At 38.9% G+C, this 15,006-nt stretch overlaps 1 protein-coding gene across 1 annotated transcript in view; it reads left to right on the forward strand.

Moving 5' to 3' along the window:
• The first annotated feature begins 2,995 nt into the window (after positions 1-2,995).
• Pi4k2b (phosphatidylinositol 4-kinase type 2 beta) overlaps positions 2,996-15,006 on the forward strand; it is a 30,616-nt gene continuing 18,605 nt past the window's right edge. The window contains exons 1-4 of the mRNA XM_005318917.5: positions 2,996-3,457; positions 10,915-11,069; positions 13,043-13,243; positions 13,840-13,971. Coding sequence (XP_005318974.2) covers positions 3,151-3,457; positions 10,915-11,069; positions 13,043-13,243; positions 13,840-13,971 — 795 coding nt within the window. The 5' untranslated portion in view covers positions 2,996-3,150. The remainder of the gene's footprint in view (positions 3,458-10,914; positions 11,070-13,042; positions 13,244-13,839; positions 13,972-15,006) is intronic.

Below are 15,006 nucleotides of genomic sequence, written 5' to 3' on the forward strand. Positions count from 1 at the left end.
CCCCTAAATCTGCACATACATTCTGCTCAGATCCTTGCCTAACCTCTGAACTGCATTGCATGGGGGAGACTTCAAGGAGCCCAGAAGAAAGCAACAGTTGGATTGTTGAAAGAAAAATATCAGGTAGATGTTGACTCCAGTCAATACACACACACACTCTCTCACACACACTTAATAAAATATATGGTCATAATAAATTAACAGAAACTTTAGAACTAAAAGCGATGGAACTTGAAATTTTAAAGCTCTTCACTGGTGGGTTTCATAACTGTTTGTAAATAATCAAAGGCTCACTGAATTTAGAACTGATTAAGAGAAATTATCAAATATGAAGAACAGAGATAAAAACTATTGAAAAATAAATAGGTAGGTAGAGCCATACTGATCTTCGGGACAATATGTAAGAGTAAAACATACATGTAACAGGAATCTCAGAAGGAAAGGAAAGGGAGAATGGGACAGATAAAAAAAATTCAAAGAAATAACTGAGATCCTTCCAAATTTCATAGAAAACATAAATCTACAGATTAAAGAAACTCAACAAAACCCACATAGAATAAAATAATTCCAAAGACATCATGTTCAAGCCACTGGAAACCAAAGATACAGAGGAAATCTTCAAGGCAGCTAGAGAAAAGGGCATGATGCAGATTAGACAGTTAGGTAGCTGGACTTGATTCAGAGACAATGAAGGACACAGAACAACGAAATGACATTTTTAGAATTTGAACATGGTTGAGTAAGGTGAGTAAAATTGACCTATTATTTTAAGTCTGGAGAAAATATTTTTTAAATGTTGGTAAAATAATGATAAATTCAAATAAATAAGAACTTGGAGGGCTGGGGCTGTAGTTCAGTGGTAGAGCTCTCGCCTCGCACGTATGAGGCACTGGGTTCGATCCTCAGCACCACATAAAATAAATAAAGATATTGTGTCTATCGACAACTAAAAAACATATTTTAAAAAAAGAACTTAGAACTTATCACCAGCAGATTTTGCATTATAAGGAATTTTTAAAACAATTCTTCATAAGGAAGTGGAATGATACTAGATAGAAACTCAGATCTACAGGAAGGAGCAAAGAACACAAGAAATACTAAAAATGTGGGTGAATATAAAATACCATAAATTATTTTCTTAATTTCTTTAAAAGATATGATTGCTTAAGCCAAAAATCATTCACTGTATTAAAACATGTAGGTTTAGTGTACATGGCAACAATAATATAAAGGGTGGAGGATAAATGGAACTACATTTTTGCAAGATGCTTGCATTTTATGTCAAATAGTATAATAAAAGCTCTCAATACATCAAAATAATTTAAAGATGCATACTGTAAGTCCTAGCATAACCACTAAAAATTAAAATGGTACAGCAGAAAGCCAATGAAATTAGTATGAACTAACTAGACATACTGAATTAATACTAAAGAAAGCAGAAAAGGAGAAACAGGGAGTAAAAGGATGAAACAAACAGTACAGGAATTGAAAAGTGAGAGATCTAAATCAAACCACATCATTATTACAATAAATGTAAAGGGACTAAAAATCCCAATTAAAGAACAGAGATTTAAAAAATCAAGAACCAATGGTAAACTATCTACAGGATATTAACACACTTTAAGTATAAAGACACAAATAGATTAAAAAGAGTAGAAAAAGATTTACCTAAGGTAAACAGCCTAAAAAGTCTAGAATAGTTAATATTATCCCTCAAAATGAACTTCAAGCCAAGAACATTAATAGAGATAGGAAGAACAGTCCATAATACTAAATTGTTTAAAGTTTAATTTTTAAAACTTTCAAAAAAGTCATTAGGAAGACATGAAACTCTTATGCACACACCTAGTAATACATCTTCAAAATACAGGAAGCACAACTCATGAAACTAAAAGAAAAAATAGTCAAATCCATAATAATAAATAGCAATCATAATAATCTTCTTAGTAAGAAATAGAACTAGACCAAAAAAAAAAACAACTTTTAGGATATAGGTGACTTAACTAAATTTATATTTATAGATTCAATTAGTAGTTCAATTCAAAACTATTCAAATGCAGAATTCATCTTCTTTTAAAAATGACCATGTAATGTTCACCTGGGTATATACTATACCAGGCTAAATAAGTCTTAACACATTTCACAAGAATGAAATGCCAAAGAATCTTTGTCTACAACAAATTTAAATTTGAAATAACATTAATTAGAAAAACCTTTAAACACTTGGAAATTAAACAACACACTCAAAAGAAATGGGTCAAAGAAGAAATCATAAGGAGAAATTAAAAATTTCATCAGAATGAAAATGAAAGCACAACACATCAAAAATAGCAGAATTCAACTAAAGCAATGCTTGGAGGACAACTCATAGCTTTAAATGCATATTTAAAAAGCAGAAAGGTCTTCAACCAATACTAGAATCTTCTCTAAGCAACTAGAAAATCAAACCTCTACTGAAAAAGAGTATAAGCTGATGAACTCAAAAACGGAAAATGAATGGAATTGAAAGATGGCTTTTTGAAAAGAATTTAAACATTGATAAACTTCTAGCTAGATAATTCGGAAAACAGGAGAATACAAAGTCTGCTATCAGGATTGTCCCAGTACAGATAAATATATAGCCCCAACCCCCTTAATGGGCTTTTAATAGAAGAAACAAATATCAGCCATTCAGATAAATTCATATATCGCAAAACCTGTGATAAACTTTAAGTGAAAATTCTGTAGTAGGAGGAGAAGCCTATTCAGTTTGAAGTGAGGAGGACCTCCGCGGAAATAACTGCTGTGGGCACTGTGTAGGGGCAACAGCAGTCTCCACCTGCGCTTTTCTGGCCTTGGCTGGCAGGTGGCTGCCCCACCGGCCCCGCCCAGGCCCCGCCCAGGCCCCGCCCCATCGCGCTGATCCTTCTACGCAGGCGCGAGGGCGGCGCCCCGCGGAGCCGAGGGGTGGGGCGTGGTCGGCGGTGGGCGTGGTCGGCGGCAGGGCAGGGCGGGGCGGGGCAGCCGCGGGGCGGGCCCCGATCTGGCCCTTGTGCTGGTGAGGTGGCGTCGGTGTGACCCAGCCACTCCAGTTTGCCGCGATGCCGAGGCCGGGCCCCGGCACTCCGCCGCTCTGATAAGGTCTCGGCACGGAAGACGAAGAGGGAGCCCATGGCGGAGCTCTGCGAGCCCGGCCGGCGGGGATCCGCGGGCGGCGGGAACCCGGAGGAAGAGGAGGACGAGGAGCGGGAGCCGCTGCTGCCGCGGATCGCCTGGGCCCAGCCGCGGAGGGGTGCGCCCGGGTGCGCCGTGAGGCAGCAGGAGGGAGCTGGCGACCAGGGCGCGGCCGCCCCCCTCCAGGCCCGCGACGGAGAATTGCCGCTCCCGCCCAATGATCGGTCCCGCAGCGTCTCGCGGGCCGTGGGGGCCACCCGCGGCTCGCCCACCGACCACAGCCAGAACCGTTCCTCGGTTTCAGGTGCGTCCCGCTCCCTTCCCGGCGCGTGCGTCCCCAGCGCCTGTTGCCCCCGCCGCGCGTCCCGCTTCCCGCCCGGCCCGGGGCTGCTCCCCGCGCTGCCAGCGCTCCTGGCTCGGCTGCGCCCCTGGCTTGCGCTCGCCTGGATGGAGGGGCTTCCCTGTCGCGGGGCGAGTAGCCAGCCCAGGCGCGGACACCTGCCCCGCGCCGCCTCTCGCCTTGTCCACTGTCTGTAGGCTGGACCAGCGATTGTCATTAAACTCCCAGTTCTTTAGATTTTCCCCCAAAGTGAGTCCAAACTGTAGCCAGACACTGAAGAAAACAGAGTGACGTAAGTTGTTTGCTCAAGTTTGGACGTGAGTTCTGAATTAATAATTCGAAACTATCCACAAGTTCCTAGAGTTGTGACTTTGCAAGGTGGATGACAGCAAAGAGAGAGATGTACAGCAAGAATATCCAAAAACGTTTCAAAACGTTTTCCAACTAAATGTTATTGTGACGCTAGTTAGAGGGGGCAGAGACGAATTTCCTGCTCCTGCTATCTATCTCTTACAAAGCTTTTATTTCTTGAGTCGTTTCTATAATTATGCGTTAAAACACATACCTTTTCACTGTTAAATGAATGGATCACCTTTGAAAGAGGGCAGTTGAATGTAAAGTTTAGGCATGCTGCTTAGCATAGATCATTGTTGAAGAAGTGAGTTTGGGGCTTGTGGAGAGAAGTGAGACTAATTTCATGTAAATCGAGTAGACTTGATATAGTTATTGCTAGAGAAGAGACCAACTTGTTTGTGAAATGGTGGTGTTTACACCTACTTGCCAGAGTTAGGATGGATTTAAAGAGATGGTGTGCACACGGTGTTTTAGAGTTATCTTTCTTTGCAGCACTTAAACGCTACAAAAAAGATAGTTTGTATTAATATTGCTTAGTTTTTCCCGAGTTTTGAACTGCCAGATTTTTACCTGCCCTGCTACTAGTATGTACTAGTATGTATGTAAAGAATTTGGGATAGAGTAAGTTACTCAAGTTCTATTTGAACTTCTGTTCAAACATAAATACTCTAAATTGAAGAGGCCAAGAGGAAGCCATCTGGCCCACTCTTAAGCTTTAACCAACATTTCTGATGTGCATCTATGCTACTATTATACAGTTAGGCTAATGGGTGCGTTTTCAGTATGACCCTTGGTTGAGCAAACAAACATGAAGTTGGAACCAGATCACAAATGGATCACATTCACCTAACTACACTGGCAGTTTGGACTTCTATTACCTAGAATCCAGTCTGTGAAGTAACCAAGATCCTCATAGATAGCTTGCCTTTTTCCACCTCAAAGTTAACATCATAGCTAGATTTTATTAGGGCCAAAAGTCCAGAAAATGCATTTGTTGTGTGAAAGTGAGGAGTTTTTTTGGTAAATAATGTTAAGGTTAGAAAAAGTCAAAGTGAAGCTAGAGTATGGTAGTTAGAATACATATGACTTATTGAAAAGAAGGCCTACCTCTTTAATGGTGATATTTTTATCACAATTTATAGTTAGTTTTCATTGACCATCCTTCTTGGGTAAAATTAATAGACTTGTGATGGTTGGTAGTTCATAGAACTTCAGAGGTAAGTGGGTTGCCCAGAGTCAAATATCTGGGAAGTGGTAAAGACAGAACTAGATAAAGCCTAATTCTTTTTCATGTCCTGCACTTTTCCATTTTGCTATAGATGCCTAAATGTTATTTATTTATTTAGGTAAGATGGGGCGGGGGGTGTTGAACTCAGGGGCACTAGGCCACTGAGCCACATCCCCAGCCCTATTTAGAGACAGGGTCTCACTGAGTTGCTTAGTGCCTGGCTTTTGCTAAGGCTGGCTTTGAACTCACAATCCTCCTGCCTCAGTCTCCTGAACTGCTGTGATTATAGGCGTGCACCACTGCGCCCAGCTGGATCCCTAAGTGTTATAAAATAATTGTTACTTTGGTTATTATGGAGTTTTTTAAAATGGGATTTTAAAATAGTTTTGAACTATAAACATTACTTAAAGGTGTTTAAAAGAGATCTCCCCCCCCAAAAAAATACTTATGATTGGTTTAAAATTTAGTTTAGTTTTTTTTTTTTTTTTTTAATGAGGCCATTATTTCCTTTGTCTGTTACCATCCAATTTCCATCAAACCACCTTTAGGTCTAAGACATTCTTGCCTTTAGATTAACATCATTTATGATGCTTAGCTGTTTTGTTTATAAAAACAGGAACTTTATGTACTTTAGTCACATGTCTGTTATCTTTAATAAGGCATTTGACAAAGTCTAGAAATAGCAAAAACTATAGTGTTGGTTGTTAAGTCATTATCAAAGTAGGAGTAATGACATTCCTTGTCCTACTTATCATTTTAGTCAGTGAATTGCATAGTATTAAAGATGATAAAAGCTAATATCTATGTAGCAGTTGGTATGTGCTGGGCATAGTTCTATGTAGTTCGTATTTGTTAATTTTTAACCAACCTTATGAAATGAGTGCTATTTTTTTATTCCCATTTAATAAAGCACAGAGAAGTGAAGTGAGTTCTCCAGGGTCCCAGTTAGTACAGACTTGAGCACATACATGTCTGTTGTTGGAGAGCCTAACAGAACAATTAGAACTCACAAAGGAAAATGAAATTTTATTTATGTCATTTAATGATTCACGATGGCTTGAATCATTGGAACCCTAAATGATAACCTGGTTTCATTTAGAGGAAAGTTTAGAAGAGTAGAAGTTGCAGATGTCTGTCACCATAACCTAGCATTGGAACCCTAAAGGTAGCGTTCAATTCATGTTCAAAAAATGCATGTTCAAAATTAGAAAATCATATAAATGTGAAGAAAGATGAGAAAAGGGGTAGTAAACTAAATAAGATGGAGACTGGAATAAGAGTACTGAAATAAGATTACTGAATAGCTAACATGAAAGAAACCAATTAGGGAGACCATGAAGTTGAACTTGTTGTTTGAACCAAAACAGAACTGACAAATGATAACTTGTCATGCCTTCTCTTGGAGAAGAGACTATAAGCTGAACAACATGTTTGAAATAAAAGTGATTGAATTTATAAGTCTAGTTCTTATAACTTTCCTGAAGTCCTTTTCAATAGAAGTAATTCTAGTAGCTGGTGTTAACAGTGTGGCTTGATCCACGTTCAGGACACTGATAACCTGGTTTCATTTAGAGGAAAGTTTAGAAGAGTAGAAGTTGCAGATGTCTGACAGTCACCATAACTGAGTTTTTGAAATGGAGCAGGAATGTGTTGGAGATTATTCCTCAGCTGTTGCTTAGAATACAGCACACACAGTTCTTTGTTTTCCATTCATTAGAGATACATCATTCATCAAATATGTATGCCTACAGGGTACCTGTGGAAATCAAGATCTTGAAAGAATAGTGACCTCTCACATGCATGCCTCCCTACACATCTGTGTAGCCTGGAGGAGGACTTAATCAATTAGAAGAAGTAGTTCTAACACACTGTCCATACTCTGACTGGTAAATCTGAGGTTCCACAGAGACATGGAGCAGTGCCCTAGATGTGTAGGGGACAGGGAAGATTCAGCTGAGTCAGTGACATCTAGCATTGGAACCCTAAAAGTAGCGTTCAGTTCATCAGACTTATCAGCACTTTTTTCTAGTAATATTCTGGTTAGTGGGTAAGTAAGGTAAGGAAAGATGGGAAAGGGGTAATTCTAACTCTTAAGGGAGGATGGGTTTGTTTTAATTGTTTGTTTAATTACTTAAATTTAAAATTGGTAATTTACCCTGTATTTTTATGTTCAGCTAAGAACCTAAAGGCTGTACAGTGGGCTCTCTTAATCCATTTTTATTTTCTATTTTCTAAAGGATCGGTAATAACCCTTAAGTGTGGCTGATGGGAGAGATGGTTAATTTTTTTTAATTGACATGATCAGATTTTATTTTTATTTTTGTTTTTGGTACTGGGGATTAAACTCAGGAGCACTCAACCACTGATCTACATCCCCCACCCTATTTTGTATTTTGTTTAGCGATAGGGTCTCACTGAATTGCTTAGTGCTTTGCAGTTGCTGAGGCTGGCTTTGAACTTGATCCTCCTGTCTCAGCCTCTTGAGCTGCTGGGATTATAGGCATATGCCACAGTGCCCAGCTAGTTTGTTTATTTTTTGAAGAAAATTTATTGAGGGTCTGCCATGTGCCAGGACCTCTGTTTTAGGCACATAAGATACATCAGAGAACAAAACAAAGATCTTTTGCTTTCCTGGAACTTAGATCATTTTGTTATAGTATTGTAAGTGTGAAAGATGAATAAGAAATATCCATGGGAAAGAAGCTTGGAATAGTCATGAGAGCAGCAAAGCTTCAGGGGTGCTTTGGACATCTGTGAAAAGTGAGGAGCCTGAACAAGACTGGAACTTGACTAGAAGGCCACCGTCTCTTCCTAGCATTGACCCAAAGGGAGTATATGAGGCTACTTAGAAAATAATTTTGAATATATTCTGACACAAACACAAAATGCCATACTTTATTTCTTAAGATAGTGACCACAATTTTTTTTAGAAACATGGCTTTTTAAATTTTTTATCTTTATTTTATTTATTTATTTTTATGTGGTGGTTCCAATCGAACCCAGGGCCTCACTCATGCTAGAGGAGTGCTCTACCACTGAGCCACAACCCCAGCCCCAGTGACCACAGTTTTAATGGAATGTATATAAATATAATTATATGTCAAAGATAGCCTGGTGTGGTGGCACATGCTGTAATCTTAGTTTTTTGGGAGGCTGAGGCAGAAGGATTGCAAGTTTGAGCCAGCCTAGACAACTTAACACATTCCCAGCACTTAGTGAGACCCTATCTCAAAATAAAAATAAAAGCTGAGCATGGTGGTGCACACCTACAATTCTAACAACTCAGGAGGCTGATGCAGGAGGATTGCAAGTTTAAGGTTAGCCTTAGCTCCTGTCTCAAAATTTAAAATTAAAAAAAATAGGACTGGGGATGTAGCTCATTGATAGGTTGTCCCTTGGTTCAGTTCCCAATACCCCTGCCCCCCCCCCCACACACAGCAAAAACCCAGAGGGCTGCAGTGTAGCTCTGTATGCTAGAGCACTTGCCTAGCGAACAGAAGTCTCTGGGTTCTGTTCCAGCACTGAGTTATTAAAAATCAAACTGATAATAAACCTTCAAACCAGATTATCCATATCATATGTTGCATGAAGCAGTATAATATCTGGGGGTGCCTTTCACATTAAACTCATTATCAAAGTACATTTAAGTAATGAGCATGCAGAGAATCATGGAATGTAATCGTCAGTAATGAATCAGTTAAGGAAAAATTATCTACTAAAAACCACTTGCTTTTATTTTAGAAGCATTGATAGGTCTTTTTTCTGACAGTAATTAGATAGGACCAGTTATTTTTTTTAAGTGCCCTTCTGGATTTTGATGCTAAATGCAAACCATGTTCAAAGAAAAAAAATGTGTAGCTTCCTGTAGGATGATATTATCTCAATAATGTGGCAAGAACATCCTGCTTTATTTTCTACAGAAATGTTTCTAATTGATCTGATTTTGGTTGAAACTGAATTGTTCAGTATTTGACAAATGACTATGGACTTCATGATAGGAACAACAGGAGGTTCTATGACGCACCTAACCTATAGCCAACTTGGTAACACTTACTAGTAATAATGTGAAGTCTTGCGTAGTCCAAAAGAGCTGTTCAGGTGTAGACTGTGAGAGAACAAGAGTAGTCCAAGAGTTCAGCGATTTCAATATAAATTAGTATTCTGATGGAACTCCTGAGGAACTCCTACAGTATTCTAGGGACTCTTTCTTTTGGGTCAGTGTCAAGATTGAGGATGAAGTGTCTATTCTGTTCATGAGTTACTTGGTTCTGGAGACCATATTTGGAGAGGAAACATTGAAATACTGAGGCAGGAAATGAGGACAAGTACGTGAAATACTGAGGCAGGAAATGAGGACAAGTACGATGCTGAAAAGCCTGAGAACACTTCAGTGTGGAAGGAGGTGGAGAAAGACTCAGCGGAACAAGAAAGGCCCTTCAGCTATTTGATGGGCATCACTGAAGAGGGTAAGCAGTAGGCCTTTGCTCCAGATGGCAGATCTAGTAAGATAAGGGCGGAAACTGCAGAAGACACACTTCATTTCTGGAGTGAGATGGGAAGCCCTTGAACTATTAGGTACAAAGGAGTAATGCAGTCTGTCCTGTTTTGAGAGGGTTACTATGGTTGCTTGGTTGAGTGTAGAAAGACAGGAGTGAAAGAGGAAGACCAGTTAGGGGGCTCTTATAATAATTTGGACAAGAACTGATAATTACCTAAGTAACATGGAAGAAATGGAAGATGGTAAGAGGCTGGGCTCCAGATACTAGGCAGTAGAGCCTACACAACTTTCTTGTTGGAGATAGAAAGTGAGAGTGGAAGATCAGGAATGATTCTAAGGTTCTGCAGCTTGTTTTCGTTTATACAACTGGAAGATTTTGAATTGCCAGCAGCTACAACAGGGAGGAATGGAGATGAAGTCTTGGGGTGGGGGGTGTTAAAGATGAAGAATTGAGTTTTGGGTAATAAACTTTGAGCCATCTGTTAACATCCAAGTAGAGATGTTGAATAATAGTTGCAAGCCCAGGCCTGAGAGAGAAATTGGAAATCATCAGTGTTGACCCATAGTTAAGCAGTGGATCAGTAGGTGTGGTGCTGTGTGTATGCGTGTGTGTATACACACACACACACATATATATATGTATATATGAGACATATATTGTTTTTTTACGTCATGAAGTAGGCAGCTAGATAGATAATCTGCTGAGAGAGGGTGGGAGAAGAGGTGTTGAGAATTTGAGTTGATATGCGTTTCTCTGGTCAAGTTCAGCTATCCTGGCAGAGGCGTAGAGTCAACAGACAGGTTTCACCAGGACTGGGATTTTTCCTGGTGACCATGATGAAGGGAGGGAGAAGAGTGATTCTGTAATGATAGGCCATATTTAAGGTGGTCAAGGAGTGGGGCACATGAAGGGAGTAAAGACCAAGGATAACAAGGAGATCAGTGCTTGTAGGTTCCTGTAGGATGAGTGAATTTTATGCTGGAGGGACTAAACTGGGAAGCTAAGAGGTGCTTGAAAAATTGTGGAGAAGTTGTAGTTACTGATGATAGGATTTGAGACAAGAGTATGGAATTAGAGCTAGAGAAGGATGAAGGACAGAATCATTGCAGAGGAGTTCAAAGAAGTGAGAGGTATTTGTGTGATTTTTTTCAACAAATAGTAAAGTTTTTTCCATATGGCATTGTTTAGAACTTAGAAGTGGTCAGGAAGGAGGATCAAAGCTGTCCATGTAGTACTTAATTATATTTTTTTGTACCTCTGTCCTAACACCAATAACCAAATTCACACGATTAGGTCCATATCATGAGCATTCTCGAGGCTAATCTTTCTTCTTAATGCAGTGACCACGGGCCTTTCAGAGATGAATGCATTCTTGGATGATCCAGAATTTGCCGATATTATATTGAGAGCAGAACAAGCAATAGAATTGGGAGTTTTTCCACAAAGAATTTCTCAAGGCTCAAGTGGAAGTTACTTTGTAAAGGATCCTAAGAAGGTGAGAATTTCACAGACCTACTATATACTAAGAAAATTTTGGAAATCACTAACTTAAATCTGAAGTCATTGTGAATTTCTGAAGATATTAATTTTGATTGCACCCTCTTTTGTGAAATAAAGCACAATTTTTTTGGTTATTATTTTTTACTAAAGCACCCTCCTCTATAGAAATAGAGCTAATTGTTGTTAAGTTATAGATTGCTATTCTGACAGCTTCTATTTGGTTTCAAGCAATTACTGAATACCCTGTTCACTTGGAGATTTGTTGAGCATATGTCAATAAGTTCTCACCTTAAAACAGTCTATTACCATACTTGCCAAGCAGAGTAGAAATTGAAACTTTCACAACTTGTCTAATGTCATTTCCAATGTTTGGTTGTTTTTTTTTTTTCAAGGCTGTATTTTTCTCTAGATATATTTTTTCTGGCATTGTGCCAAGGGAAGGAGGCTGGGTAACCTGAAGTGTGAAGTCATTGAAATGCACAAAAGTGAAATGAATAAATGATTCTGGAGCAGAAAAGAGAAATTTCTATGGTAATTTTTTCCACTTAGTCTAGAATTTTTCAAAAATTGATCTCATTTTTTCTAAAAGCCTTCTGATGCACAACCAGCAAGTCCTCTTTTGAGAGATAAGAAAGTTCACAATTTTACCCCCTTTTTTTCAAAGACTAAAGTTATATTTTCGAAGTAATTTTAAAGCATAGACCTCCTTTGAGATTTTAAGAGAGTTGTAGGTACCTGGGCACAAGGCACAAGGGCATATGCCTGTAGTCCCAGCTACTCAGAAGTCCGAGGCAGGAGGATCACTTGAGCCCAGGAGTTTGGGGCCACCAGTCTTTGCAACATAGCAAAGTCCTTTCCCTTAAAAGTTAAGATAAAAAATATATATGTATTTATTTTATATGTAAAATAAATACATATATATATATATATATATATATATGTTGTATCAGATCAGTACAAAAGGTTATAGAGATTTTAGACATTCATGAACCAATCTTTTAAATAAAGGAGTTTATTTAAAAGATTGGTTCATGAAAAACATAACTGGGAAAGTCTTAGGCTAAGAGCAGCTGACAGCATAGTTATTCAATGTATCTTATTCTTTTTGTTTAGAGAAATATTTTTTGGCATAGACTTATTAGTTTATTTAGCAAATACTTGGAAACTTGGGCTGGGGATGTGGCTCAAGCGGTAGCACGCTCGCCTGGCATGCGTGCGGCCCGGGTTGGATCCTCAGCACCACATACCAACAAAGACGTTGTGTCCGCCGAGAACTAAAAAATAAATATTAAAAATTCTCTCTCTCTCTCTCTCTCTCTCTCTCTCTCTCTCTCTCTCTCTCCTCTCTCACTCTCTCTTTAAAAAAAAATACTTGGAAACTTAATGTGTTTCATATATGGCTTTGAGTACTAGAGGTGCAGCACTAACAAAGCTCCAGCCTTTTTAGAATGTACGCCGTAGTGGGGAAAGTAGATGTTAAACAAACTCGTGGCTTGGGTGTTTAATAGATTCTGAATAGTAACACTGTTTGACCTAAAGTGGTGGTTTTCAAACTTTTAAAATTTGTGAGACATCTTTTTTTAACCTCGAAGTCCATTAATATAAAACAAATGAGTTAATCTGGTTAAATGGCATGGGTCACAGGTTAAATGGCATGAACCCTTGCCCTCACCTTCTAAGGTTGTCAGAGCACTATTTGAAAAGTACTGGTCCAAGGAATTATTGAGTTTAGATCCTCAATGGAAATGAGTAAAATGTGATTGAAAACAAACTTCTTAACACTTGAAGGTTATGCCTAAATATGAGTCAAGGAGGAAACAAATTATGAGAATGTGTTTTGTGGATTATTATCTCTCTCTCTCTCTCTCAATCTATATGTAAAATAATGGATATCAATGTGTTTGATATATATGTCCGCTTCCACACATGTAAAAGCCTAATAAAGATTTTTCCTTTTTACCCCTTTAGAAAATTATTGGTGTTTTTAAACCAAAATCAGAAGAGCCTTATGGTCAATTGAATCCAAAATGGACCAAGTATGTCCACAAGGTCTGCTGCCCTTGCTGCTTTGGCAGAGGCTGCCTGCTTCCCAACCAGGGCTACCTTTCTGAGGCTGGGGCCTACCTCTTGGATGAAAAGCTTCATCTGGGCATTGTACCTAAAACAAAGGTAAAGCAGAGTGGGTTTCCAGTCAAATACTTAGCCCACTTGTCTGTGAGTACTTTGGTAATAACTTAATTGGAGAGCCTAAAGTGGAATCCCTTCTTGGTAATTCAAGAGTATGAGCAGCTGCTAACTTGACCTCACATAGACCCACAAGCATGCAAGAGAATGGCTCTTGTTCCTGGGAGGTCACGGGAGCTAACACAGAGAGGAGGAAGGACTTGCATTTAGAAAGTAGACAAAAATGAGGGATCAAGATTCGTGGAAGGTTAAGATAGCTATTTATAAGGCTGCTATTGGTTTCTTGTTGGCCTTTGTATGTTTTAATTGTTGCCATCCTCAAAATGTTCATATCTAATTCTACAATTTAAAACTCTTGCTTAGTTTTTTTTCACTAGAAATTTTTAGGTCACTTTTTTACCTGTTTGAGAAAAGAGATATGTTCCATGGTTTCACAAAATCTCCTGGCCTTTCTATCTTAGATTTTCAGCTATAGCCTTAAACTTTGCTCATTTACAGGATTAAAGTGAATTTGATTGCGTACGTGGATAGAAATATCATAATGCAAATTCTGACCATTTTTCTGAACTCTGTGTTTCTAGGTGGTTTGGCTTGTCAGTGAGACATTTAATTACAGTGCAATTGACCGAGCAAAATCAAGAGGCAAAAAGTATGCCTTACAGAAAGTGCCAAAAGTAGGTAGAAAGTTTCATCGGATAGGACTACCTCCTAAGGTGAGTTACTATGATAAGCTGTACTTAGGATGTAGTTGGGAGGTTTAGCCTGATCTCTTAGAGCTAAACATCGCACTCTGGCCTGTGGTTATAGTAGTAAAACCTTTTTCCTCTTTGAGGAGCTCATAGTAACCAAGCCACTTCAATGCAGTTTGATAAAGTGCTTGATAGGTAGTAAGTTCAGGAGCTTTGAGAGGTTCAAAGAGGGATGCCTAGAACTGGGATTATAGCCCAGTGGTGGAGCTTTTGCTTAACAGGCCAAGGCCCTGGGTTTGATCCCCATCACCACACACACAAAGACAAGATGCAGAAGAGGGATGCCTAACTGAGTCTGGAGGAGCAGGGAATGTTTCCCAGATGATGTTGTATCAAAGGCTTTATAAAGTAATGGCCAAAAGTTCAGATCTCGAGTCAGAGCTGGGTTCCATCCTATCTCTATACTACTTAGCATGAGACCTTGGGCAGGGTCTGTATTTTGTCAGCCCTAGTTTCTATGAGGTAGGGAATGACATGAACTACCTCTTAGGATAAACTTGAGAAATTCAAGTCAAGTACTTGGTACATAGTTATGGTTCAGTAAATGGTAGCAGCTGTGTTTGCTCACTGCACATTAGATTTTGTTTTTTCTGATCACTTTAAAATAAACTGAGAGATGATTAGCAGCTAACTAAGCAAAGGTGGAGAGGGCTAATGGAAAAGGCATCCTAGAAAAACTCTAGGATTTATTTTTTAAAAATAGACTTGACCTATGATTTTGTTTTGGTTTTGCTCTACATGTATCTAGATAAAAGACTTTGAGTGGAAATTCATGATTAACTAATTTTAAAAATTGTACTCCAAGTAAACTTGGCGTTCTAAGATTTTTTTGTAAGTCCTTTTCCTTCTTGGATGTGCTAAAATAAGCATGACTATTGGAGACTATGGTTTCCATATTAATGACTACTACTACTTAGTTGTAAGTGCCTTAAAGAAAACATTGGAATTGTTTAAAAAAAAAATCATGCCAACAACAAGACTATAAAATGTTGGGATAAG

This window comes from Ictidomys tridecemlineatus, chromosome 9 (genome assembly GCF_052094955.1).
Source record: "Ictidomys tridecemlineatus isolate mIctTri1 chromosome 9, mIctTri1.hap1, whole genome shotgun sequence".
Lineage (NCBI taxonomy): Eukaryota > Metazoa > Chordata > Mammalia > Rodentia > Sciuridae > Ictidomys > Ictidomys tridecemlineatus.